Below are 26,454 nucleotides of genomic sequence, written 5' to 3' on the forward strand. Positions count from 1 at the left end.
CAAGGCAGGACAAGTCTTTTCTAGCAGCTCCTGCCCATATGTACTAAGAGGTTCTGTTTTCTATAATAACTATATATATATGTGTGTGTGTGTGTGTGTGTCTAGAAAGAGTGGAAGAATAATTGTGAAGTTATTAATCAAGTTTTCATGGGGGAAAACATAACAAAATCAAATTAATATGTACGATCGTTTCGGAACCGATATCCTTTTATTCATTAAATATTTACAAATAAAACCATCGGGAAATAAATTAAAATATTTTCGGATATCGTCTCCACATCAGCATAAATGGCGGAGCGGGGTTAAGATTGGGAAAGACACTAAAATTCAACTAGCCTATTGAAGTAAAAATAGTTGTTGAACCTTTGTGAGGGAGTGGTTCCATATTGTTTTTTAAACCTGTATAGAGGCCTCTCAGTGTGCAAAACTTCATTGATAATGATTTTTTTTTTTAAATCTAAGAGATCGTTGGTATTTGCAACCATTTTTTTTTTAACTCTAAATTACTCTGAAAAAAAAAATATCCTTATCAATGAAATTTTGCGCATATATATATATATATATATATATATGATGAGAAATATGGAAATAGTATTCCGACAAAATAGAGAAATAAAAAGGAACAAACCGTATTATGTGTTCATCAACGTTTCGTCTTTATTTCAGAAGAAGCCTCGAAATAAAGACGAAACGTTGATGAACACATAATACGGTTTGTTCCTTTTTATTTCTCTCTCTCTCTATATATATATATATATAAATATATATATATATATATATATATATTAAATAATACTAAAATTCTATATTTTTCTTGCTTGTAATGAAGAATACAAATGAAAACACTTAAAAATCATCTAAATCAGGGGTTCTCAACCGGGGTCCATCGAATATTTCTGGGGGTCCACAGGCAAAACATAACAGAATGGGGGTCCACAACGATATTTTGGTGGTCCACGAAGAAAATCAACTCAGAATAGTTTTTATTATTAAAAATTTAATTTCTACTGTCTGATCTCCATCGGCTTGACCATGGAAGAAACATTGTAATATAATACAATAATAATACAAGATATTGGTAAAGAATTATTATCACTCTAATTTAGATTATTATTATTATTATTATTATTATTATTATTACTTATTATCATTATTATCATAAATATTATAGTTGTTGTAGAATACCTTATTTGCATTGAATTAGTTTTCATTTAAAAATAAAGCTTAATTTTATATCATTTCTTTGATTATTAAAACCTCAAAATTTATATGAGTGAAAAATAGAAGATTGTCTTATGACCAATAGTTATGAAGGGGCCCACCAAGATAAAAAGAAGGGAAAAGGGGTCCATGAGTAAAAAAAAGTTGAGAACCACTGATCTAAATGATCATACAAAATAAAATCTTCTAAACCATTTTCGAAACGCTCATACGCCAAATATTTATTGTTTGAATTCTTGGAACACATAAATAATGTGCTAATTTTATTTCTTTTAACCTAATTTATATATTTGTAAACAGCAAACATGGATGGTTTGAGATTTATTAATTGTATAAAATATAATTGTGAGATTACGTCAATTTGGAAATGTTTCTAAAAAAGTGACATCAGATATGACATACTTGCGGTGCTGAATATACACTTCGTCATTGAAAATAAATCCAATTCATACATTAATCGATAACTATATCATATGCAGCGGTGGGATTCAGCAAAACAAAAAAATTCTTTTTTTTAAATTGCAAAAGTCTACAAAACCAGTTCCGGAACCATTTTTAAATCAAAGTAATTTCATTATTCGCACGTTATTTCACTAATATTTGTAACTTTTTGATTTTCATTTTTGTGAATCTCAAATCAAAATATAAGTTTACTTTAAAATTATTAAAAGAAAAAAATAAGGTGGTCCATATTTAATTTAGAGCAAAGGAAAGAAACGCAGAGTGATAATACTTTAAGATATTTCTCAGATAGTGTATCATTATTATTCATTTTCGTTTTTTAATGGAAATTGCTCCAGACAAGGCGTGAAGCCACTTTATGTTAGGAGTTAACAAGAACAAAAAATGATCATCGCCAAAAACAGAAAATGCTTATCGGCTTTAGTCTTGAAAGACTATAGTTGGGAGGTCAGCAGAAAGAGAGTTCCACCATCTTGCAGTTCTTGGAAAGAAGCTGCTAAAATAGTAAGTTGTATTATAATGAGGTATTAAAACAGCAAATTGATGGAGACCACTAGACCAATAAGTCAAACGAGCTGGAACAAAGGAAGCAGGGAATAGATCAAACAATTCTGAAGAATACATGCCATAATAGTATTTATAGAAAATACTGAAACTAGCAACATCATGTCTGTGAGAGAGAGAGAGAGAGAGAGAGAGAGAGAGAGAATGCAGAGAAGAAATTGTGAGGTCAATCAAATTACAGATACGTTTCTGCAAGAACCTACAAATGGAACAGAAATTCATAATTTTTAAGATATTTTGGACTTATATGATCATCTTTCTCGTTGTTAAGTTCACATTTCAGTTATTAGCCTCTATGTTTTTTTGTTTTTTTTTCAGGAGTCAGTAAATGCACAGAATCAGCACACGTGCTGGATTATCGTCACCTCTAGGCCAAGTGATATATAGTAAGGTGAACCTGGACAACTAGGACAGAAAGTAGGTTGTCAGGGTGGTCAGAAATTCCAATCTGACATATACAGGGTGGAACGATAAAATTGTCACCATAGCACGATAGAGGGAATCTACTTTCTTTGCAGCAGCCTTCGCCACGAACATGTAGCTATTAAACTAGTACACACACACGCTCTCGCTCTCTCTCTCTCTCTCTCTCTCTCTCTCTCTCTCTCTCTCTCTCTGCCTGAAGTATATACCTAAGATAGTGTAAAAAGAAATAATTATATCAGTGCTCTACAGACAAATTTATCTTTAGTTGACCTTTGACAACTAAATATTTTCGTTTACTAGCCAAACCCACATGATTTTTAGAATATGACATCTTCGTTCTGTGACGAGTATGTACTCCATCAAGATTTGTTTTTTTTTTTTTAATAAGTGTAATTCTAAATATACAAAAAATTTTATGTTGATACTTGAGGGTATAAACATTCTAATTTTTTCAAATATTTTTTTAAACGCCCTTCGTTAAAAAAATATAGAGTATATTGTTCTATTAAACTATTATTGTTTAAATAATTTAACTTTGTTCGTTTTATTAAAAAAAAAAAGTTGGGAAGATTGTCAGTGAAAGAAATACAATGGCCAAAAGATAAGTGTTTCATTATTTCTAGTCGCCACTTAGAAAAATCACTTGCAAAAGCAACTGTTTCACTTGCAATGTAGAGTCCTGTATATGATTTGAGTACAAATCTTCAGAAGGGGAAACCAATTTTTGGAATTATAAAAATTAGCTTCAATTATTTTTTGGAGAATTTTTTGGAAAAGGAAAATCCTTTGGAGAGAAAAAACAAATATGACAATTACATTCAAATTTTGATGAATAATGAACATCATATTTCCAAAACGTGTCTACAACAAAATAAAAAATAACTAAACAGGAGATCAGTTAAGCATTGTCTAGTCATCTTTTTTTAATTGAATCAAAATTATAAAATATAACTAATTTCTTTAAGGCAATATTTTAATCTTTGTAAAATTATTGGATGCAAATATAATAAAAAAAATTTGCAATCCTTTAATTTATTAAGAACTAGACAACCCGTGACCCGTTGAGTCAGTATGTTATATTAGCTATGGAATTCATGTATGAGCATAACACTTGTGACGTAAAGAAAAGTTTTTTGTGACATAACAGAAACATTTCTATGAAAGTATATTAAAATGAAAAAAAGAATATAGATAGATTTCTATGAGTCGTTCTGTTTATTATAATTGATTTCGGAAAAAAAAAATTCACAGTACCTGAATTATAAGTGGTTGGTCATACTTATAGGTAAATGTGCACTGAACAGATACCATAATACTTATTGTAGTTAAATTCAAATTTTGATATATCTGCTTTTTTTTTTTTTTTACATCGTTCATTTCTGTATTACGTTAAAGTTATTTTAAACCCCACTCTTCCCATGTTAAATAATAATTTTGAAATAATAACATTAATATTTCAGCGTCCCAATTGTTCTTTTCGTTTTTTTTTTTTTTTAGTTTAAATTATCCAAATAAACAATTGTTAATACTGTCTGCTTTTTTTTTTTTTTTTTTACATCGTTCATTTCTGTATTATATTTAAGTTATTTTAAACCTTCCCTTAAACTTCCCATAAATAATAATTTCGAAATAATAATGTTAATATTTCAGTGTGCAGGTCATGCGCGGATGCGCAACTGGATGTCGTAAACCAGAAAGTGGGTTACATACATCATTACAAGGTCATTTGAGGTTTATAATTATATAGATTTGCCAACCAGAATTGCTTTTCAACAGAAGCTTCATTACCTTCATAATATCATTGGAACACATGGAGGTGCAGGTACTAAGTATGATAGTTAGTTACTCCCTAAAATGGAGTATTGTTGCCACATCTGGGCAGGAGCTGCTCGGCGCATCCTATCAGGCCTTGATAGAGTTCAAAACCAGCTTCAAAAACTAGTAGGTGATACCCTTTTCACTTCCCTGCAACCTCTTTCTCACAGAAGAGATGTTGTGAGCCTGTCTCTGCTCTATTGCTATTTTTATGGCAAGTGCTCAACTGAACTCCAATCTATAGTCCTCCCCTGTCAAACTAAAAAACACCACTAGCTACAACCACTATACACGATTTCCACCACTCTCTATCTGTGCATAAATCTAAACACAAATTCCATGAATAAAGCGTCTTTCCCAGAACTGCCAGTCTGTGGAACACTGTTCTGCTGGCCTGGTTCCCAGCTGAATACAACATAGTAGCCTTCAAATCCAATGTAAACAAGTTCTTATTGAGACGTCCTGATAAATAATCAAATTCTATGATTACTATACAACCACCTTACATTCATTAACCCTTATACTCGAATGGCTTTTAGACCTTGATAAGTGTGAACTCCCAAGAAAAAAAAATTTAAAAAATAGCAGAGATTTGACTCAAAAAATCTTCTTTTTTTTACGGAAGTTTTCACCTCCATAATTAAATCTACTGCATACACCTTCTGGGTACAATAAAACACAATATAAATTTCCAAACATCAAAAACATCATTTTTAAATTAATTATGTTTTTATTCAGCCATTTAGCTGATATATTGTTTTAAACAGATTCTTACAAAAACGTTTGAATCCCACAGCTGCATTGCAAAGTTTTATATATATAATATATATACACACTAATGCACAGACTATTGGAGGTAGGAAGATTGTATAGCGCCAATGTTCCAAGATTTAAAAAAAAAAAAAATGATTCCTTGATTTGAAAATCTTCATCACATCGTTTTTTAAAGACATATAAAGCTCTAAGAAAATTGCACCCGGGTTAGGGTCGCAGCATCTAACCATGGAAATTGGAGTGTAATATTGAGATTGGGATGCTACAAAAAATAATAAAAAGGAGAAAAAGACAGTGGGGGAAAAATAAGGATTAACTACTTTGCTAAAATTAGAGGTGATTTAATTTATATTTTCAATATGTATATGGGGAATATTTATTTTTAATATTGCTTCTAAATCTGGAAAGTTATTGCTAAAAATGATTTTAAAAACTAGAGCTATTAATCAACTGAATTTTTCTTTTGCTAATAGATGTATATATATATATATATATATATATATATATATATATATATATATATAAGAACAAGTAGTTAATAAAACATATTAAAAAACACTTTGAAAAAGAGTTAAAAACATATTTAATTTTAAAAAGGAAGCAAAAAATAAGTTGATAGTCCTTAATCCGCGGAGTTTTGAAGAAATACTTTCCTTCTCATCAGAGGGTAGGGATTAACAAAATGCAGGATCGGATTTTGCTTGCAAAAGTATTTAATGAAACTACAAGTAAGTCATATATATATATTGGTATATATATATATTGGTATATTAAGGCAACATTTTTTCATTCAAGCAGACATTATTAAATACAACAGAGATACTTTGCTTTATGATTCTTTTTTTGTTTTGTTTTGATTTTCCGTATAATTTTTTTTTTTTATATCAAAATCAAAAATATTAATGAAAGTTCTATAGTCATCATGAGCACTTTTAATTCGACTGCGAATGAGGCGAAAGCGAATAAGAGCGAAAATGGAAAAAAAATACACAATAAATTGTATCGAGTGATGGAAGGTTAAAAATATATAAAAAAAAGTCAATTAAAATTCGGTTAAAAGTCAATTAAAATTCGGTTAAAAGTCAATTAAAAGTTGATTAAAAGTCAATTAAAAATCTGAGTTTTAAAATCAACAAGTCCATAAACCAATATTAGCAAAGCGCGTCGTTTACACACTACACCAGGCATTTTAATATGGTGCTGCTCTTCTTGAATGCTGGGTTATTAATAATAGGGTGCTGGGTTTTAATGTAAGATACTTCGAGAATTTTTAACTTTTTAAAATTGTTTTCGTGTTGTACAGTTTTTGTATTATCAACAAGGATTTGTCTAAGATTGTAGTGAGGACAGTTATATTCTTTTCATTAAATGCTGGTATATGGTGCTGATGTTGTTTAAATGCATAGTAAGTCGGTGGGACAATGTTGTCGTTGTATGTCCAATGTACGTATTAGTCTTATGTTTGGGAGCTACATTCTCCTAGAGGGCATTTAAACTTATACACAACATTGGTTTACTGTAATGTTTTTATAGCCACGGAGGAGTCGTTTTTAATGACGAGATTACTTTCATTAATATTTTCGATTTTGATATAAAAAAGATTATACGAGAAAATCGAAAAAGTAAAAAAAAATGAATCATAAAGCAAAGTATCTCTGTTGAATTTAATAACGTTTGCTTGAATATATATATATATATATATATATATATATATATATATATATATATATATATATATATATATATATATACATTTTAAATCAGTTGAAAGATACAATTATGAACAATGATAACAGACATAAAAACTATTTAAGATGGAATTAGAAGAAATCAAAAATGGTAACTCAAAAAGAATTGGACATTTTTAGGAACTAATCTATTATATAAATCTCACCTGTCTGTTTAAATGTATGTATGTATGTATGTTTGTATGTCTGCCTAAAACTTTCGACAGAGACGATGGATCCTGACAAGATCGGTATCATTTTGAAGCGCAACATCTCAGAGGGCAAATAATGAAAAATTGGCCAAAAACATTAATTCCTTCACTCTAAACTTGGCCGTTTTGTACAAGGAGGGATCGATTTTTTTTGCCAACATTTTAGCAAGTCATCATCACAGCTGGATTAACTACGGTTAATTTCAACGGTTTTGATTTCCGGTCGCGTCATGGAGACATTGGCTAAGACGTCAGATTTTCTTCCACTTTCTTTTCCGCCTTCGCGTCACGGGTTCGAATCTGCCTGCCTGCTACCACTTCTTTTTTTTCTCAATACACACCTCCAAACACACAGGCAACGCCAGCCATCCAGGCTAGTATATATATACATATATATATATACAAAGAGGGGTTGCTTTTTTCAGCAAGTCATCATCACCATTGGATTGACTATGCTTAATTTCAATGCACTCGACTTCCACTTGTGTGATGGAGACATCGGTTGAAACATTACGTTTTTTTTTTTTCCTACTTCGCATCTCAGGTTCAAGCCTGCCTGCCTACTACCACTTTTTTTTTTTTTTTTTAAACACCTCTCTTCACCCTGGCTGCCTACTGTTGTTTTGATTCCCTCCCCACGCTATGACCATGTTTTTTTTTTAACACCTCTCTCCACATTCACAGGTTCGAGCCTGCCGGCCTACTACCACTTTTTTTTTTTTTTTGGCTCAACACACACCTCCAAACATCCAGGCAACGCTGGGCACCCAGGCAACGCTGGGCACCCAGGCAACGCTGGGCACCCAGGCTAGTTAATAATAGAATTTGATCGGTATATTCATATTAGATTAAGAGTGTAAATGTTTTCTTTAAGGTTGGGTCAAAAAGATACCCCTCCCCCCCATCCCAAGTGCCATCCATGGAATCGTTAATAAAATTCGGTCTTGTCGACTAAGTTTCAATAATGAATGATCAAGTCTTTGTTTTATCATCATTTAATGAAATGAGGAGGACTTTAGTGATCGTCTCATCAGTAAGAGGTTTGCTTCTAAATACACTTGATACTCAGTAGACCTAAGAACACCCCCCCTCCCGATTTTTATGTGAAGTTATTTCAAAAGATAATATCTATCGAAACCAATGCACAAACTGTTGCTACATTGCTGTCGCATTATCTTGGTAAATAATTGTTGAAAATTATCGAATTCTTCAACAATTTCACTTGATCTGTTTACCTTGTCTTGTATCTAATGGTGTTTTCTACAAAACTGTATTGTCAGCACCTTCAAAATTGAACTCCTTAAACATCATGCACAATGCTTCAAGCAAACTACAGCATCCTTTTATATTTTTTTAATATTTTATTTCATTCTTTACGCTATTTTCAAATCTGGGGACTATTTTTTGTCAAATTTAGGAACCCGTATAAAATTGTAACATGTTCACGTGGACATACGCTTAATTGTTAAAGGTGTTGGTAAACAAGTGAAAGTCGATGATAACTAAGAATAATATACATGAACGTTTCCTCTTGGCTGACAGAATAAGAATAATCTCTATCCTTACTGATCAAACAATGGAGTTATGTTATTTTATTACTAGAATCCTTTGAGATAAGTAATTTGTATATTTATCTATTTATTTGTGGACTGTTATCCTCATCTTCATAGGCATTGTTTCACCACGTTTTAGCTAACCATTCTTTTGGCCTTCGTCAGGTGGTTAACCGTGAAGGGATAAGAATGCTGAGTCTCTTAAATGCATCCTCAATAATTACTTCCTTCCATAATTGTTGTCGTCTCACCATATTTTGGCCAACTAATCCTCTGGCTGGCTTTGGGTAGGATTGAAACTGCTATCTTCAGACAATACTCACTTGGAACCATGGAGATTCAATGCCTCTATTCACTGCGCCATAGGTCCCGAGGGGCGATCAAGATTGGATTTTTTTTGGTTTTATAAATCTAAGTTTTTCGTTCTTATCTGGTCTTCCATCATCAGGTCCTATCCAATCATGGTTAACTACCTGACAAAGGCCAGAGGAATAGTTGGCTGAAACATGGTGAAATAACAACTATGAAGATGCGGATAAAAATCTGCAAATAAATAAATAAATAAATAATGGATTTAGTTCAAAATTCTGTACAGGTTTGGCATAAAGATTCACAAGTTTGAATAAATGCACCTGATGAATATATAATTATATACAGCAAAATCATGTACACACACCAGTTCTTGTTAGATCATCGAAGTTAAGTAATGTTGATCCTGTTCAGTACTAGATAGGTGACCATTTGGGAATATCAAATTCATAAGCATCCCCCAGTCACTTGTACATTGCCATCAGGGGAGATAACAAGGTTTTTGCAGTTCTTGCAGGGAGGTGTCAACGTCTTCTTACATACTACTGTAACAACATGTAAGAGGATGTCACCTTCCTGCAAGAACTGCAAAACCTAACATTGTTATCTCCCCTGATGGCAATATAAAAGCCACTAAGGAATGTTTATGAATTTGATATTCCCATGAAAGTAACTGTTTTGAAGGAAGCCGCTTCAACCTGCCTAGAGTAAGTGTCGTTTAGATATGGTATGGTACCTAAGGAAAGTTAGAGATTATATCCTTCAAATCATGATAGTCCAAATAATATAAATTATCAATCCTCATCTAAAAAATTTCCAAACATATTTTTTCTTACTTACTTGAACATTTGAAAAGATCAATAATCTATATATATATATATAAACCAGTAAATGTATGTTTGTGTGTGTCTGTCTTTGTATAAATATTTAACTGATAAACTCTCAAACCACTGGTTACATAAAACTGAAATTAACAGGAACTTGTAATCATACACCAAGGATGGTTTATAACAAGTAAAATCTTTGTTTGGATGGATGGATAACGCGTACAGAAATATGTCGCAAGTTGAACTGCAAAATGTTCATTTCAACTTGCCAACATATTTCTATTTTTTTCTGCGCATGCCCAAATTAATTTCTTCAAGTCGTTTGATATTAAATCTTTCTTAGCTATCTCTCGATAATAACAGCGATAGGGAACTAAATGTTTTGGTTTTGATTCTAGCTAATGGTCTTGCCACAAACAGACACGCCAGTCATTTCTTTTTTAACTTTTGAAATCATTACTATATATTAGGTACAATATAACATTCAATGAAGAATTGGCTCTGTAATAATAAATACAAAATCTGCATAAATTAACATATATTGAATTGTATTTTATGACCCGGCAGGGCCAGGTGTCCCCTTTCCCTGCTAGTCATTAAATAAAAAAAAAATTTTAAGTTAAAATTATAAAGTTAATAATTCTCTGAATTTTTAACTACCCATCCCAATAAAACCTGAAATCATGAGTTTTAATTTATTCCGGGTCGCATTAGTAGATGTACTAAGCGTATCACGAAATACACTCCAAAAGAAACAAAAAGAAAAAAGGTACAAAACTTCACCTGAAAAAAAAAAAAAAAAAAAAAAAAAAACACAATATTAAACACAGTTAAAAAAAAAATTAAAAAATCACGACGAGTCCGTAGGATTGTCACATTCACTGTTTGATTTGGCTTTTGTAGTTTCGGTTTTAGAGGAGATTTTCTGGCTAACCTTAGAGTTTTTCTCTTTCTCAGGGCCAATTCCAGAGGAGGTGAGGTCTTTACCAATGGCACTCCACCTGGGAGTGACAGGCAAACCTCTCGGCCACCCATAATGATTGCTCCACCCCGGCGACATCGTGTGGAGATATCCAGAACTCAAAAGCGCCGACTGTAGCCGCAAATCTCCTGCTCCACCCGCAATAGCCCTGGCATCAGCTCCAAGGAAGAACCACGGATTTTCAGGAACTGACGAGAGATGGCTGTTGCTTTGAATAAGGAGGCTAGCAGAGTTTGGTGTGACAGAAGATGGAGAGGATGACGGGGTTGGGAGAGCGCCGTCAGATGCAGACGGTATTTCTTTGGATTTATCTTGCAGTTGTTGTTGTTGCTGTTGCATACAGTTCGTGATCCATTTTGAGATGATGCTTTCTGTTGTAGTTGACTGACATTCTCTGAGGAAGGTCTGATGTTGAAGAAGATTGTTAGCCTCATCAGTGGATTCGATGCACACATGATTATTCAGCTGTACTCTATGAGAAAATTCCTTCTGACATATATCGCAAGTCAAAGAACTTGTCTCTTGGGTTTCTAGCGACATTTTCTCGGATACTTCGGTGTTACTGCTCAAACGAAGATGAGCATCATTCTTAGAGCAATACAATCTTTCATGGTCCACGTCGGGGTTGTGTTCGGAATTACCAAAGTCTCGGCAGATGTTACACCCTTGGCAGTTTAACTGTATACATTTATTTTTTTGATCTTGATATTTGTTAACATCGATACCGATACCGTGAGTTCGTTCATGATTTTTAAGTGTGCTTCGCTGCGAGAAGGCCTTGCCACAAACAGAGCAAGAGAAGGGTTTAAGTCCAGAGTGAATTCGTTCGTGGTTCCGCAGGTTGGTCACCTGACTGAAGGCTTTCCCGCAAACCAAGCAAATATAAGGCTTCTCCCCAGAATGTGTTCGCAAATGGTTTTTAAGGTCCGTCCGTTGGGCGAACGCTTTTGGGCAATCCGTACAGCAGAAGGGTTTCTCTTTCGTGTGGACGCGTAGATGGTTGTGCAGATCTGTCCGCTGGCTGAATGCCTTGGTGCAAACGACACACTTAAACGGCTTCTCTTTGGTATGGATCCGCTCATGGTTACGAAGGTTCGTCAGCTGGCTGAACGCTTTGAGACAGTACGAACATGAATACGGCTTGATACCAGTATGAACCCGCTCGTGGCAGGTGAGTTCAGCCTGTTGCGCAAACGATTTCAAACAGACTTTACAAGTGTAAGGTTTGATCCCAGTATGCGTTCGTTCATGGTTCCGTAAATTCGTCAGTTGACTAAATGCCTTTGGACACATCATGCACTTATATGGTCGTTCGCCAGAGTGTATCCTCTCATGATTACGAAGGTTTGTCCGCTGGCTAAACGATTTCGAGCAGACCATGCAAATATATGGCCGCTCACCACTGTGAATACGTTCGTGATTTTTCAAGTTTGTTCGCTGGCTAAACGCCTTTAAACAAACAAGGCACACAAACGGCCTGTGTCCAGTGTGCGTCCGTTCATGATTCTGAAGATTTGTTTTCTGTGCAAACAACTTCCCGCACGTCTCGCACTTAAAAAGTTTTTGAGCAGAGATAAGCGCCTCGGTGGATATGAAACTGTCCGCTAACTGGCGGCTCACTTCCTCTGTACCTGCTATGTTCGACTGCTGTCTTTTGTCATCAGAAAGACATGAACTGTTGTTGTTTGTGGACGTATCTGAATTGGCGGCAATGTGTGGGTCACGGTTTAATCTCAAGTGCGAATCGGAGTTGCCATTTGAGTCGGAGTCTGCATGCAAGTTTGCACTGAAGTTTGAATCCGTAGGCGGCTGCTGCTGATGATGATTAGGGATCTGCTTATCACCATTATGCCGAAACCCATTTTGGATAGGTAAGTTTTTATTAAAAAAACTCAACGGGTTCATGATGTTATACATAGTAGGAAAAGGATACATGGCTGACATTTGTCTACATCAGAATTAAAAGTGTATGGTCAGAGATATGGGATCAGTTTATAAGATTAATTTATAAGTTATAGGGTCATTTTTTTAAGAGTTCCATCTTGTATTACTCGAGGACCAAAAATTAAATTCATGGTAATTTCTTTGTTTTGTAATAAATATATTTGTATATACTTTCTGAAGGAATAAATAATTTGTTTCATTAAATGGAATAAATATAAATATAAATATATTTTTTTCTCAGCTAAAAATAATGAATGACTTCACATTTGTCAAACAAAAAAATAGCTTTATGGGAAACATATAAGCATATAAATTATAGGTGTTCATATAATTTTAAATATTCTGGACAGAACTTTGTACTTTGTTAAAAGAAATTTAATTCTGGATAAAAATGAAGATGAAACCTTTACGAATCATTGGACAACAGATACATTTATGAGTGTTTTTTCTTTGCGATATTTTCAGTATCATTTCATTTTTTCTTTTATCTGAACAACGCTTTTACGATGTGTCCTTTAATGACACGCTTGCGTTTTCACGAGTCCAGAAGATTTTCGTGATATTGTAAGTCTTCAATGTATATGCATCTACTGAATTATATTAAAATAATTGAAGACAATCAATCTGTAAGAGTTGATGACTAAATCACTTTAGCATAAACGGTTCGCATCAGAATCACCAAAGTTAAGCAACATCAAACCTGGATGGGTAACCATTTTGAGAATATTAGGTAATGTAAGTAAAACACCACATCATGGTACATAAACGGATAGCTGTCTTGATGAGAGTACAAGACAAGCTCACCAATCAGGGAATACTAGAATGTGCATATTTATTATTTATGGCAGCTCTCCTCATATGAAAGAATCACAGATCTCCTCATATGGAAGAAACACCAGGAGAGAAAGATGCTCGAACGACTATCAGTACAACTGTTTTGTGTGAAAGGAAGAATGAACCTAGGAAGGTTCAGACTAAGATTCAAAGATTCAGCAAAAATAAACTGGAAATGAAATATGGTAAGATCATACAAAGGAAAGAACTATAATGTATGTCCTGGCAGATTTTCATAAAACAATATATCATCGCTTTGACAGACTGCATATGATCACATGACACGCAAGATCAAAAAGCGACATTTTTTTTTTTTTTTTTTTATTCACTCCAAACGAAACATATTGCCACTGGAGTGTAAGAGGCTACTGTGATAGGAATCAGATTTGGTGAGAAACTGGGCTTATAAATTAAGTAATGTCAGATATCTGAAAAGATATAATTTTTAAATTACATTAAAACTAGCAGGATAAACTAAATATAATTAAAACTTCCTTAATCAAATTCTCATCATTTGAATTATATTTACTTTTCACTATTTTTTTTTATGGAAGATTTTTCATTTTGTTATAAATATATTTCTACTTGTAGTGCTCTTTAGAAATTTTTTCAAAGTATTATTTTTTTTACATTTTTTTTAAAGATTGTCACAAAGTAGTTTTATTACGTACAAATTATATAAAACTCGCCCATCATAGTGTTGCTTAGTTTTCAAACTATGTTTTCTATACTACAAGATGGCATAGCAGATTTGCTGATAACAGAAATGATGAATGTTTATATTTCAACGTGTATAGAAAAAAAATTTTTTTATTATATTTATTAAAAATAAATAATGATAAAAATGTATGAATATTTTTGTAATCCTTCTGAATGACACTGTCTTACGTTCCTTTACACTGACGCCTACAAAGTCCGTCTCTTCCAAAATAAAATGTCTATCAAATTAAAAAATGCAAATTGGTATGACTGACAAAACAAAAAACATTCTTTGTAAATGGCATAGGTGAAAAGAGAACAGATTTAATTATATACTCTATAGAAAGAATGCTATATATGACAAATTTTGAGAAATAGACCGACTTTACTTTATTATATATAAATACGATGTATATTGACACACACTTTAAATTTTATACTTTTGAATTGGTATTGCTAAATCATTTTTTGTTTATTTATCATCAGACAATAAAAGTTAAATGTTTACCATACTGCAAGTTTCTTTTTTTAATTTGAACAGTACAAATGTTTAAATGTGAGAGATTGCATATTCAAAGAAAACCTTGGATAAAAATTTTGAAATCGTTAAGCAAAGTAAATAAATGGAATTTATTCGTAACCTGTTTTGTAAATTAGAGCAATTTATATTGCTTAAAAGATAATTAATAATTACTGGATTCCAACAAAAGTCTGCTTTTTTGCTAATAACTTATAAATCATATTAAATACAAAATATAAGAATCATTAGAGGTATAACGACTGCTATCAACAAGAGTCGAATCAATTTTTAAAAATATATAAAGATAATAATCTATTATAAATAAGAAAGTGAAATCTTCAAGTCATCAAAGCATTGCATTCAGGCTGCTGACACAGCAAAGAGTATCCTATTTCTTATATGATGTTCTTTCTGCAAACTCATTCCTGAAATATTTCCCCCTCTTTATGTCTCCCTCATTAAACCACTGTTAGAGTATGGTATCCAGGCCTCTTTCCCATATCTAATATGTGATATCTAGAATCTGGAGCGAGTTCAAAGACTTGCTTCTCAAATGATGCAAGGTTTATCGAATCTGTCCTATGAAAGGTGACTCAAAACGTTTAACCTTTTTTCCCTTAAGTGCTGATAATTACGCTGTGTCCTGATTTGAGCCTACAATCTCCTCAATAGGCATTATGATATACCTAAGAACCTTTTATTCACTCCTGCACCAGAAAGAGGACTCCGTGGGCACTACATGAAATTTTTTCACCGCTGATTTTAGTTGGACCGAAAGAGGGCTGCGTTCTCAATCAGAATCCCTGGACCTTGGAATAAATTTCCAAGTGATGCAATGGATACACCAACGATACAACAATTTAAGGTAAATTTAGACAAGTGCTGGATCACTATATCTTTTTATCTGTAAATTTCTATCAACTTTTTCCTACATAGCAATAGAAGCACAATTGTGTTATTTTTTGCCAAATAAATTGAATTGAATCTGTATGGTGGCAGCTTCTATCATTAGAATAAAACACTTATTTTAACTCATTTAGAATCCTTGTTCAATGTGATCATTATTTTAAACATTTTCATATATACACAAAAAAAATGTGTCTTAAGATTTCATAATTTTTAGTCTGATTTTTTTTTTAAATATCTATCAATCTATCTATCAATCTATATAGATATATATCAATGTCTTTGCAAGATCGTTTACAATGTTTTATTTGTCCAAAGAGAATTCAATTTTGCATATGTAAATCCACCCATATTCATAAAGTAACCAAAAAAAGAAATATATTAAAATTTAAAGAAAACAATAATTAAACTTTGCTTCTAAATAATAAATAAAATAAATAAATAATTAAACTTTGCAATAATAAATAAAATAAATAAATAATTAAACTTTGCTTCTAAATAATAAATAAAATGAATAAATAATTAAACTTTGCTTCTAAATAATAAATAAAATGAATAAATAATTAAACTTTGCTTCTAAATAATAAATAAAATGAATAAATAATTAAACTTTGCTTCTAAATAATAAATAAAATGAATAAATAATTAAACTTTGCTTCTAAATAATAAATAAAATGAATAAATAATTAAACTTTGCTTCTAAATAATAAATAAAATGAATAAATAATTAAACTTTGCTTCTAAATAATAAATAAAATAAATAAATAATTAAACTTTGCTTCTAAATAATAAATAAAATGAATAAATAATTAAACTTTGCTTCTAAATAATAAATAAAATAAATAAATAATTAAACTTTGCTTCTAAATAATAAATAAAATGAATAAATAATTAAACTTTGCTTCTAAATAATAAATAAAATAAATAAATAATTAAACTTTGCTTCTAATAAATTAATCTGTTTTTCTTATAAAACGCAAATTAAGGATATAAATAACAACAATAGATTCAGTTAGATTTTGGAGGAGGCATTTTTTTTTTTTTTTTAAATTCTGTATCACCAGCTACCATTTGTTTATAGCTGGGTTGTAACCTTATTCTTTTTTTTTACTACAAATTATTCATTGGTTTTTATATGAAAACAGAAAATCTATCGAAATCAAGTAAAAGTATTAACTTTTCTTAAATTATTAAAATAAGTAAAAGAAAAATATCTGTTAAAAATTAATAAATTACTTATAGAGTGTTTAGTGATTTATATGGTAATTAGTAGAAATTATACCAGTTACATTTTTTAGAAAGCTTGATTATTTATCTAACGTGGAAAATAGAATGAGTAATTAGTCTGAATAATCCATGGAAAAAAAAAACACTTATCAAGGCCCAGAGGCCACTTGAGGATAAGGGTTAAAGAGTGTACATTGGTCAAAAGGACAATATTATAGTAATCGTTAGAAGTGTAAATTATACTAAGTTAAAAAGCATGACTGGAAATGCTAACATTATATTAATAGGTTATTAAAAAGTACACAAATATTTAATGAAATCTTTTTTTAATTATATTTTTACTCTACAAATAATTAAAAAGAAATTGTTGTTTTTTTTAAATTATATTTTTACTCTACAAATAATTAAAAAGAAATTGTTTTTTTTTTAATTATATTTTTACTCTACAAATAATTAAAAAGAAATTGTTGTTTTTTTTAATTATATTTTTACTCTACAAATAATTAAAAAGAAATTGTTGTTTTTTTTTTATATTAAAAAAATTAACCTACTTATGTCGGATTAATAAATATATGAATAACTTTTATTTTTAAAGTTTAATTTTCGACTGGGAGAGTAAAAGAAACTATACTGTCAGCTATCTTTTTCCACTCGACCTGGACTGCTTCTATATTTTTATTATCATTACAGCACAGTTCAACGCAATAACAAATATGCTTAGATGCCTATGTAAAGTAGACGATCTGTTCTTGACTGAGTAAAAGAAAAAGCAAACTGTGGGCTATCTTTTCCAACCTGTCTCGGATGGCTTCTCTGTAATTACTATATAATTAGATAAGAGACCATCAAAAGACTGTTCTAGTGAAAGTGCAAGCTGATAACGACTATCAATCTGTAAATAATATAAACATAACAGTTTTAGGCCGTTTGCTAAGATCAATGCTACCAAAAACTGGCTGGCGATTGATAGATTGAATATAGATTTAGAATATTCTCCATGTAACACTAAATATTTGTAAAAACTTTATTTATAGTTTCAAATTATCTTGCAAACATGTGAACGCACCTCTGTTCAGCTTGTGTTTATAATATGTATTGTGGTTTAGTCAGGAGATAATTTAAATCGGGTTAATATGTCATTAAAAAAAATAAAACCGTATAGGCCAAACCACTAAATTGGTTAAAAATAGGAATTATTATAATTTACATTGGATTTACAAAATTACTTGGCTTGCTTATCTCCCCTTAACTACAAATAAAAATTCCGGTTTTCATTAAATTTTTTAAATTAAGTTTTTTTTTTTATCATGAAGCTTAACTTTTGGTTAAATTTTTCCTTCATTCTTAATTAAAACTAATATCCATACATTTATAAAAACACTAACAATTTACTAATTTTTATAGATTCATAGTAATATAAAGTGCCTATAAATAATTCGAATAGTAAATGAGATTTTTTAATGTTGATAAGATAGGAATTATTTCTTGTATAAATTTAAAAATAAATTGAAATAAACATGTTAATTGTTTTTATGAACATAATCAATTATTTTATATATCTTTTATCTATAATTTTAAAAATCTCAAAAAAAAGTTTCTCAAAATAAAATTAATTCTTGAAATTAAAGAAATTTGTGACATGGATGAAAATTTAACAATTAAGGTATGTTTTAAAAAGTGAGAATTTTAAATTAAAATGCACAAAAAATATAAACGTACACGCATTATCGTTTGGAATTTTTTCAAAGCTCAGATTTGTTTTGAATTAGGAATAGCAAAAAAAAAAAAGAAAATCTTAATTTCTTTTTTAGATATGAATTATGAAAATATCTAACTTTTGCAAAAAACAAAATTTTAATTTAATGAATTGTATAATTCTCAACACCTCTCATTCAATTTAAATATATATTTGTTACATTATCAATCTTTGTACATTCAATTTGATATGCAAGAATATATATTTTTCTTCTTTATTCTTGTTATGCTATTTTTATCTGTTGAAATTATAAAAATTGTTCCAATATTTAGATGCAATTTTCAAAAATATTGATACTACTTATTATTTTCAGACTTCAAGAAAGACGGAACAAACAGATATCAAACAGAAACTTGTAAATGTAATACTTATAATAATCCAGGTTAATTAAAATGATTTTTTTTTCAAAGTATTTGTTGTATGTGAATATCATGTATTCCTTGCAGTATTTTTTTTTAATCATAACACAATGATTCTGTGTCTTATTTATCAATCATATAACTGCTAATATTAATGATAATAAACTTCTAAATGAACAGAAAAATTTTAAAGTTTAGCAAAATAAAAGTTATTTACATTTTTTAATTAAAAAAAATCAAATTCAGAAGATAAAAGATAAGCTGGTTTATTTGTAAGAACAACACACCAGTTTCCAAGAAGCCATTAAAACTTGCAAAAAAAAAAAAAATTTTTTAATTAGTAAAATATATTGAATCGAATCTGTTTTTATCAATTCAAATTTTATTAATTAAAAGTTTAAAATAAATTCAGGTCTACAGACTTTATGACACTGATGAATTTTAAATCAGCTAAAACTAAAAAAAAAAATTTGATTTCAATTTGCTAAATTGTTTAATTAAATCAATTAATTTGTACTTTATAAATCAGATTGGGGGGGGGGAATAAAACAAAATTAAGTAACGGTGAGAGAAAAGATGTAAAACTTGGTCCTAGCAGCCATTTTGAAATTAATCAAAAATAATATCGGTTTCTATAGAAAACAGGATTTCTCATTTGGGAAAATATGTTTGGGAAATTTGATAGAATTGAAAAATTGATTATTTATTTATTTTTTTTTTTTTTTCAAATGGTTGATTCCAAGTGAAGACATGTGAAATCTCAAAATGACCAAAGTTTCTCTTTTGGGATGAACTTCTGAAAAATAAAAAGAAAATATTAAAAATATATATGCATACAAAATCCACAAGACAAAAACATTAAATAAAGATAAATTATAGAAAGCTAATAACAATGTGGAAATATATTTGTTGAAAGAAGTAGAACTGAACCATGAGTAAAAAGGTATATATATATATATATATATATATATATATATATATATATATATATAATTTTATGCGTAAACTTAATGTATTTACTTTAACAGTACTCAATACATAGGTAGAGCTAGGTAGTAAGTTATAAAAATATATATGGCAATTAAGCTACACAGAAAATTCCGCGTTTCATCCACACTAGGATTCGTCTGGCTTATGCGAAGAGTTGTGGTTGTCTCGCGTTTTTATATATGCACATTCTATTGCTAGTGTTGTTTTCATTCTGTGTTTTTTATTTTTGAACATACTTTTGTGGTCATAATATCAGGTTTTGAAATCTAAGGAAGTCATACCTATGTAATATTTCTAGTTATTCAGGTTTTCTTTCACAAATATTGTGGCCTGGTAAACTATGCTTCTGGTTAGACATTTACCCCCCCCCCCCCCCCCGCTAGTATATAATAAATCTTACATGCTTCTCTAAATTTCTCCCCACTCATTAGAATCATGTGTGATGCTGGAATATCAATATTTTGGGAATATAACCCGGTTTCTCAAATGTTTCCATTCTTTTATATTGGGTTACTTTCTGTCTCTGTTGTATGATTTTTATTTTTAGAAATATTTTACTTGATTGAAGAAGGAGAAATCTAGAAATAGATATGGGGGTGACTGGTCATTAGTGTCCAAGTCATATGTGTCCTAGGTCTTAAGTGTACCTTTTCATTTGTGTACCGGTAATGTGTTTTGTTGTCGTTTTGACCCCACCTTAGGACATAAAAGTCAAATAAAAAGTTCATACCAATCACCATTGTTTTGCTAAGGGTAAAAAATATGAAAGGAAACTTAGTTCCATTTATTACAATTACAATTTTATTGCTTGAAAGCGTTTATTTTTATTTTTATTTTTTTTTTTACAAGGTAGTCACCACTTATCAAGGCCCGGAAGCCACTCGGGGATAAGGGTTGGTATGGAATTGTTTTAAATTGTATTTGCATGTACTTTTTTTGATGGCAATATAACATGTATTGTAAATTTCTTCTCATATTTTTTACCCTTAGCAAAACAGTGGTAGTTGGTGTGAACTTTTTATTTTCGGCTGGGGTGTCATGAGCTCAAAACCTCAACAAAAGAGACTTTACTGAGACACAGATGAAAAGGTACACTGCAGACTTGGGACACTAAAAACCTAGGACATTTATGACCGGGACACTTATGGCAGGACACTAATAACAAGAACCTTAATGACCTATGCATACTGTTGTCATATTTGTATGGGTAGATATCCCATTTGAGGATTCTTTATAAGATGCGGAAACATATCTGTAATTTGATTGGCTCCACCCCATGTTTTTCTCTGCAACCTTTCTCTCACAAACGTAATGTTGCTAGTCTCAGTCTTTTTTATAAATACTATTATAGCATGTGTTCTTCAGAATTGTCTGATCTATTCCCTGTTTTCTTTGTTCTAGCTCATTTGATTCATTAGTCTAATGGTCTCCATCAATTCACCGTTTTGATACCTCATTCGAATACAACTTCTTATTCCAGTAGCTTCTTTCTAAGAACTGCAGACTTGTGGAACTCTCTTCCTGCTCACTGTTTTTCTCTGACCTGTATAATTGGTCTTTTCAAGATTAAAGCCAATAGGCATCTCCTGTCTTTGCGGCAATCATCTTTCATTCATGTTAGCTCCTTACATCAAGTGGCTTCACGCCTTGACTGTAACAATTTTCATAATACATACTTTTTTTTTTTTCAAGTAAATATTAAGAATTATATTTTTCTACCTACAGTCACTGTTTCATGCTTTCACAATCATCAGTATAGGAAATGATAATTATTATTGGTCAGGAGATTCAAACCCAGTCACAAAGCCACCCTTGACTTTGTACGCTAGCATCTTTACCTAAAGGCCACCAGCAGTTAACCACAAGTATTGAAGGAAATTAAATGCCAAACAAGTGGGCATTCATAATAAACAACCAGAGAATATTCAACATTTATAAATTGGAATGTTGCATTTGTGCTAAAGTTTACCATATTTTTCTTAATTCCCTAAACAGGGCTCAATTTAATTTCTTAAAAGGGCTTTATAATTATATTAATATTAACAATTTTTTTATACATACAGACATTAGTGTGTCATGCTTCCACAACCGTTTTTCTCATTGGATCTTTATCATATCCTTTTCTTCCTTTTTCCCATTATCTTGCTTTCCCAATATCTTTGAATCCCTACAAACTGTCTAAAAACTGTTAAATGACTTTTTTATGTAAATATGAAAAATTTTATATTGCTTGTTTCCGTGATGCTGTAGAATTCATTGTATATTTTGCAAACCTCTTCCCTCTGATGAAAAGATTTGCTCTCTTCGAAACACAGTGGAATAAGGATTTATCTTGTTTTATTTGTACTCCTTGTCGGATATTTAAAATTTTGTATACCTTCCTTAATCGTTTATAAAGGTTTTGGAAAATTTGAATATTTTCAATATCAAGATTTTTATTGTATATATATATATATATATATATATATATATATATATATATGGTGTCCATAAAGTTTGGCTACATAATCTACAGGGTGCCCACAAAGTCTGGCTACATGATATATATACATATATATATATATATATGTGGCAATTGAGCTACACAGAATATTCCGTGTTTCATTCACGCTAGGATTCGTCAGGCTTATGCGAAGAGCTGTGGTCATCTCGCGTTTTTATGTACACACATTCTATTGAGCTTTTAGTTAGCCAATCAGCTTCCTAGTTTCCACCGCACCCTTCCTAATCAGCCAATAGGCAGGTACTTACAGGATAAAGGCCCAGTTGACCTTAGGTTCAACCCTTCCTTTGTGTGTGCTTTTTTTAGCAGGAAGCATAAATATCTAGTGATCTGACCTATTTTAAACCTAGGTGTAGTTAAATGTGATATTTTTTTATATTATGTTTATATATATATATATATATATATATATATATATATGATAATTTTTGTATATGTATGTTTAGTTTATTTATTTATTTTGTATTGTTATTGTTAATTTAAAAATTATTGTGTATCTCTATCCTAGAGTAAAGTTTATCCTGTGTACACAGTTGTTTGCTATTTCTCTCCTACAGTTTAATAGATGTTGGGGTTCTTTAAAGTATAGGATAGCAAATTTTTCATGAAGGCATAATCTACATGGATCGTCTAGGTCTCAACATGTGTTTGCTTGTCTTACTACTTTCCATTCGACTACCAGCTAATAATGAACAAGATAAATGCAACTGTAAATCCTGCACATGTTGCCTGGGTGTTTGGAAGTGTATATGTAGGAGGGAGTAGGGCCTGTTTTAATATTATAAAAAAAACATGATTTTATAAAAAACTGAAAAAAAAACAAAACAAAGCAAAACCACAAACAAATGTTAAAAAAAAAAAAAAAGAAAAAAAGGTATAAAAGATGAAAAAAGGTTTAGGTAGGAAGACAGGCTCGAACCCGAAGCATCGAGGCTAAGGCGGATAAAAAATGCCTGACAAGTTACCTCTACGCCAAAGAGACACACAATTGAGAACGGAAAAAATTAACACTTTAAAAACACTTGCACGTGGTTGAAACTAACGTCAACTAGGTCTAGTCAAATCTAGGTCAAATATGACGTCATTGTCGTAGTAGCAGGAGGAGGCCGAGTTTAGGGTGAAGGAACACCCACACACCCACACACATTTTAGCTTTTATATTTATAGATGCCCCCCCACCCTGGTTTAACTAATATATGACGCATAAAATTGAAAGGAATAAAAAAACAAAACGAACATGAAAGAATACCAAAGGTAAAAAAGGAAAAAAAGAAAAACACCCAAAAAGTTACTGTGTAAAATGCAAATATGTTTATTTAAATCTAATTTTTTGGGTTTTTTTTTAAATGGAAAAACAAAATTCCAAAAAATAAAACTTACTATGTATAAGGAAAATATGTTTATTAGATTTTATTTATTTATTTTTCTTTGTTTCAATGAAAAAGAAAAAAAAATGAATAAATAAAACCAGAAAACTGACCGTGTTTTTTATTTTTTTTAATGTTAGTTTGTTTTGTTAACCAATTTAAATGTCGTCTGATTCCAATAACGATAGCGTAGAAGTAATTGTGCTAATGAAACTCTCAGAAATGCAATGTATAGAAATAAATAATGAATAAGTAACTAATCCGAAAATAGGAAGTCGGCTCCCCCCCCCCTAGTATCACGTATGAAATCAGTGCAAACATAATAGAAGTATAAAGACAGTAAAATAAAATATTAAAGTGACTAATCAGTGCAGGATTTTAAGAACGCTGGCGGCAAACTGCTAAAGTTTTTTGTAAAAACTGGAATCCAATGTTAGTTTGTTTCGTTTAAGTAATCCTTCGAATCGCAACCCACCCCCCACCCACCTACAAAAAGAGAAAAAATATAAAGGGAGAAAAAAAAGAAGAAATTTATAAAATGGCACAAGTAACCCACAGAATAACTGGAATGTAAAGTCGCATTTCACCCGACGTAAAAATGCCAATCCATATTTTTTAAGCAACTAAGAACTCAAACCGGTATTCCTCGTATATTCCCGTGGACATATCCGCAGCGGTGTTAAGTGGTCGCGGACGGAGTATGAATCGAATAGAGAGAAAAGATTTTACAACTTCCATTGATTCTAACTGATTGTGGCAGTGAACTCTCACCAGAAAAATATAGAAATGTATGAATATCAAGGAACTGTAAGGGTAGTAGGCCTATAGCACACCTCAGATTCTGTGCTGAAGTGTGGGGACATTATATTTGAATGTAATGTTATGATTTTTAATCGTATTCAGGTCAAACTCACACGGGAAAAAATGAGTTCATTTTATTTATATAGAGAAGATATATATATATATATATATATATATATATAGAGAGAGAGAGAGAGAGAAGATATATATATATATATATATATATATATATATATATATATATATATATATATAAAAAATATCATAATATGATCATTCACACTGAGGAAGATCGAAGGATCGGTCGAAAATGATGTGCTTTTGAAGGAAACATTCTTGTTTTTTTTTCAAAAGACTTTTTTATTCCTACATGTCAACACACAGGAAATACATACAGAAAAGATATAAACATTTATATATTTTTCGTATTGATTTTTTATTCATACATATTTAAATGTGTGTGTGTGTAGGATTTGTTGGAAAGAACCCCCAGCAAAGTGCTCGATTATAAAGAAAACTCAATATAAAAGCGTAATATCTATATATCTATAAAAGTGAAATTGTGTGTGTACATTTCCCTACCAAACTACTCTGTCAATTTTCAGTCTACATTTGACATAAGGGATGTTGAGATTTGGGGAAATCTATTTAATCGGTTTTCGCTCAGAAATTTGGCTGACAAGGGGTCAAAGTTGAACGATTTGACCTTTGAAAACTCTACCAAACTCCTCTGCCAATTTTGGGTCTAAACACTTGAAATTTTAGATGTAGTTTACTTGGACATGGATCAAACTTTTAATTTGATTTGAGCCCCAAACAATACATGTTAAGGGGTCAAAATTGGAGTCAAAGTTAAAAAAAAAAATTGACCTCTGCGGTCTCTACCAAATCACACAGCTAAGTTTTGGTCTAAATGTTTTGAAATTTTACATAAAGTGTATTCAGATATAGAGCAAGCTTTTTAATCAGTTTTTCACCGAAAATTTGGCTTTCAAGGGGTCAAAGTTCAAAATATTTGATGTTTGCGGTCTCTAGCAAACTATTCAGTCAATTTTGGGTCTAAACATTTGAAATTTTACATAAAGGGTATTCAGACATGCAGCAAGCTTTTTAATCAGTTTTGGGGCAAAAATTTAGCTGCCATGATGTCAAATTTGAAAGAGTTGTCCTTTGCAGACTCTATTAACTCCTCCGCGAATTTTGGATCTAAACGCTTAACATTTTAGATGTAGGTTACCTCGACATGAGTCAAATTTTTAATATGTACATACGGCCCGAGCAAAGCCGAGCTGAACTGCTAGTTTAATTATATACTGGTTACAAAGGATCAGAAAAACATTGGTATCATCAGTTTCAAATCCGACCAGTCTTAGATCATTTATGTTGGACTCTCTTCAGCCTATATAGGGCTACTATTTTCATGTAGTTCTTATTTTCAAAATGTTTTGGTTAATTTAACCTCCTACCTTTTTCAGGTGTATCTTTTTAAACTTGGAAATCTATATGGAATGTAAAACTGAACCCTTTATTTTATTCCCACAGGTAGTTCGTTCTCATTCTGTCAGCTATGACTAGGTGGGACTAAATGTTAATTATTTTTTTTTTATAAATTTTATATTATGTTTTTATATTATTTCTGGGTCACACATTGATAGAAGATATTCTATCAATCCCTG

General features: G+C 31.0%; 1 protein-coding gene across 1 annotated transcript in view; it reads right to left on the reverse strand.

Annotated features, from left to right (window-relative positions):
* Positions 1-6,974: 6,974 nt before the first annotated feature.
* The window catches only part of LOC145242764 (uncharacterized), a 59,552-nt gene continuing 40,072 nt past the window's right edge, over positions 6,975-26,454 (reverse strand). Inside the window, exon 4 of the mRNA XM_080105903.1 lies at positions 6,975-12,820. Coding sequence (XP_079962029.1) covers positions 10,741-12,820 — 2,080 coding nt within the window. The 3' untranslated portion in view covers positions 6,975-10,740. The remainder of the gene's footprint in view (positions 12,821-26,454) is intronic.

Source organism: Euprymna scolopes, chromosome 21 (assembly GCF_053919585.1).
Source record: "Euprymna scolopes isolate OS-2025 chromosome 21, ASM5391958v1, whole genome shotgun sequence".
Classification (NCBI taxonomy): Eukaryota; Metazoa; Mollusca; class Cephalopoda; order Sepiida; family Sepiolidae; genus Euprymna; species Euprymna scolopes.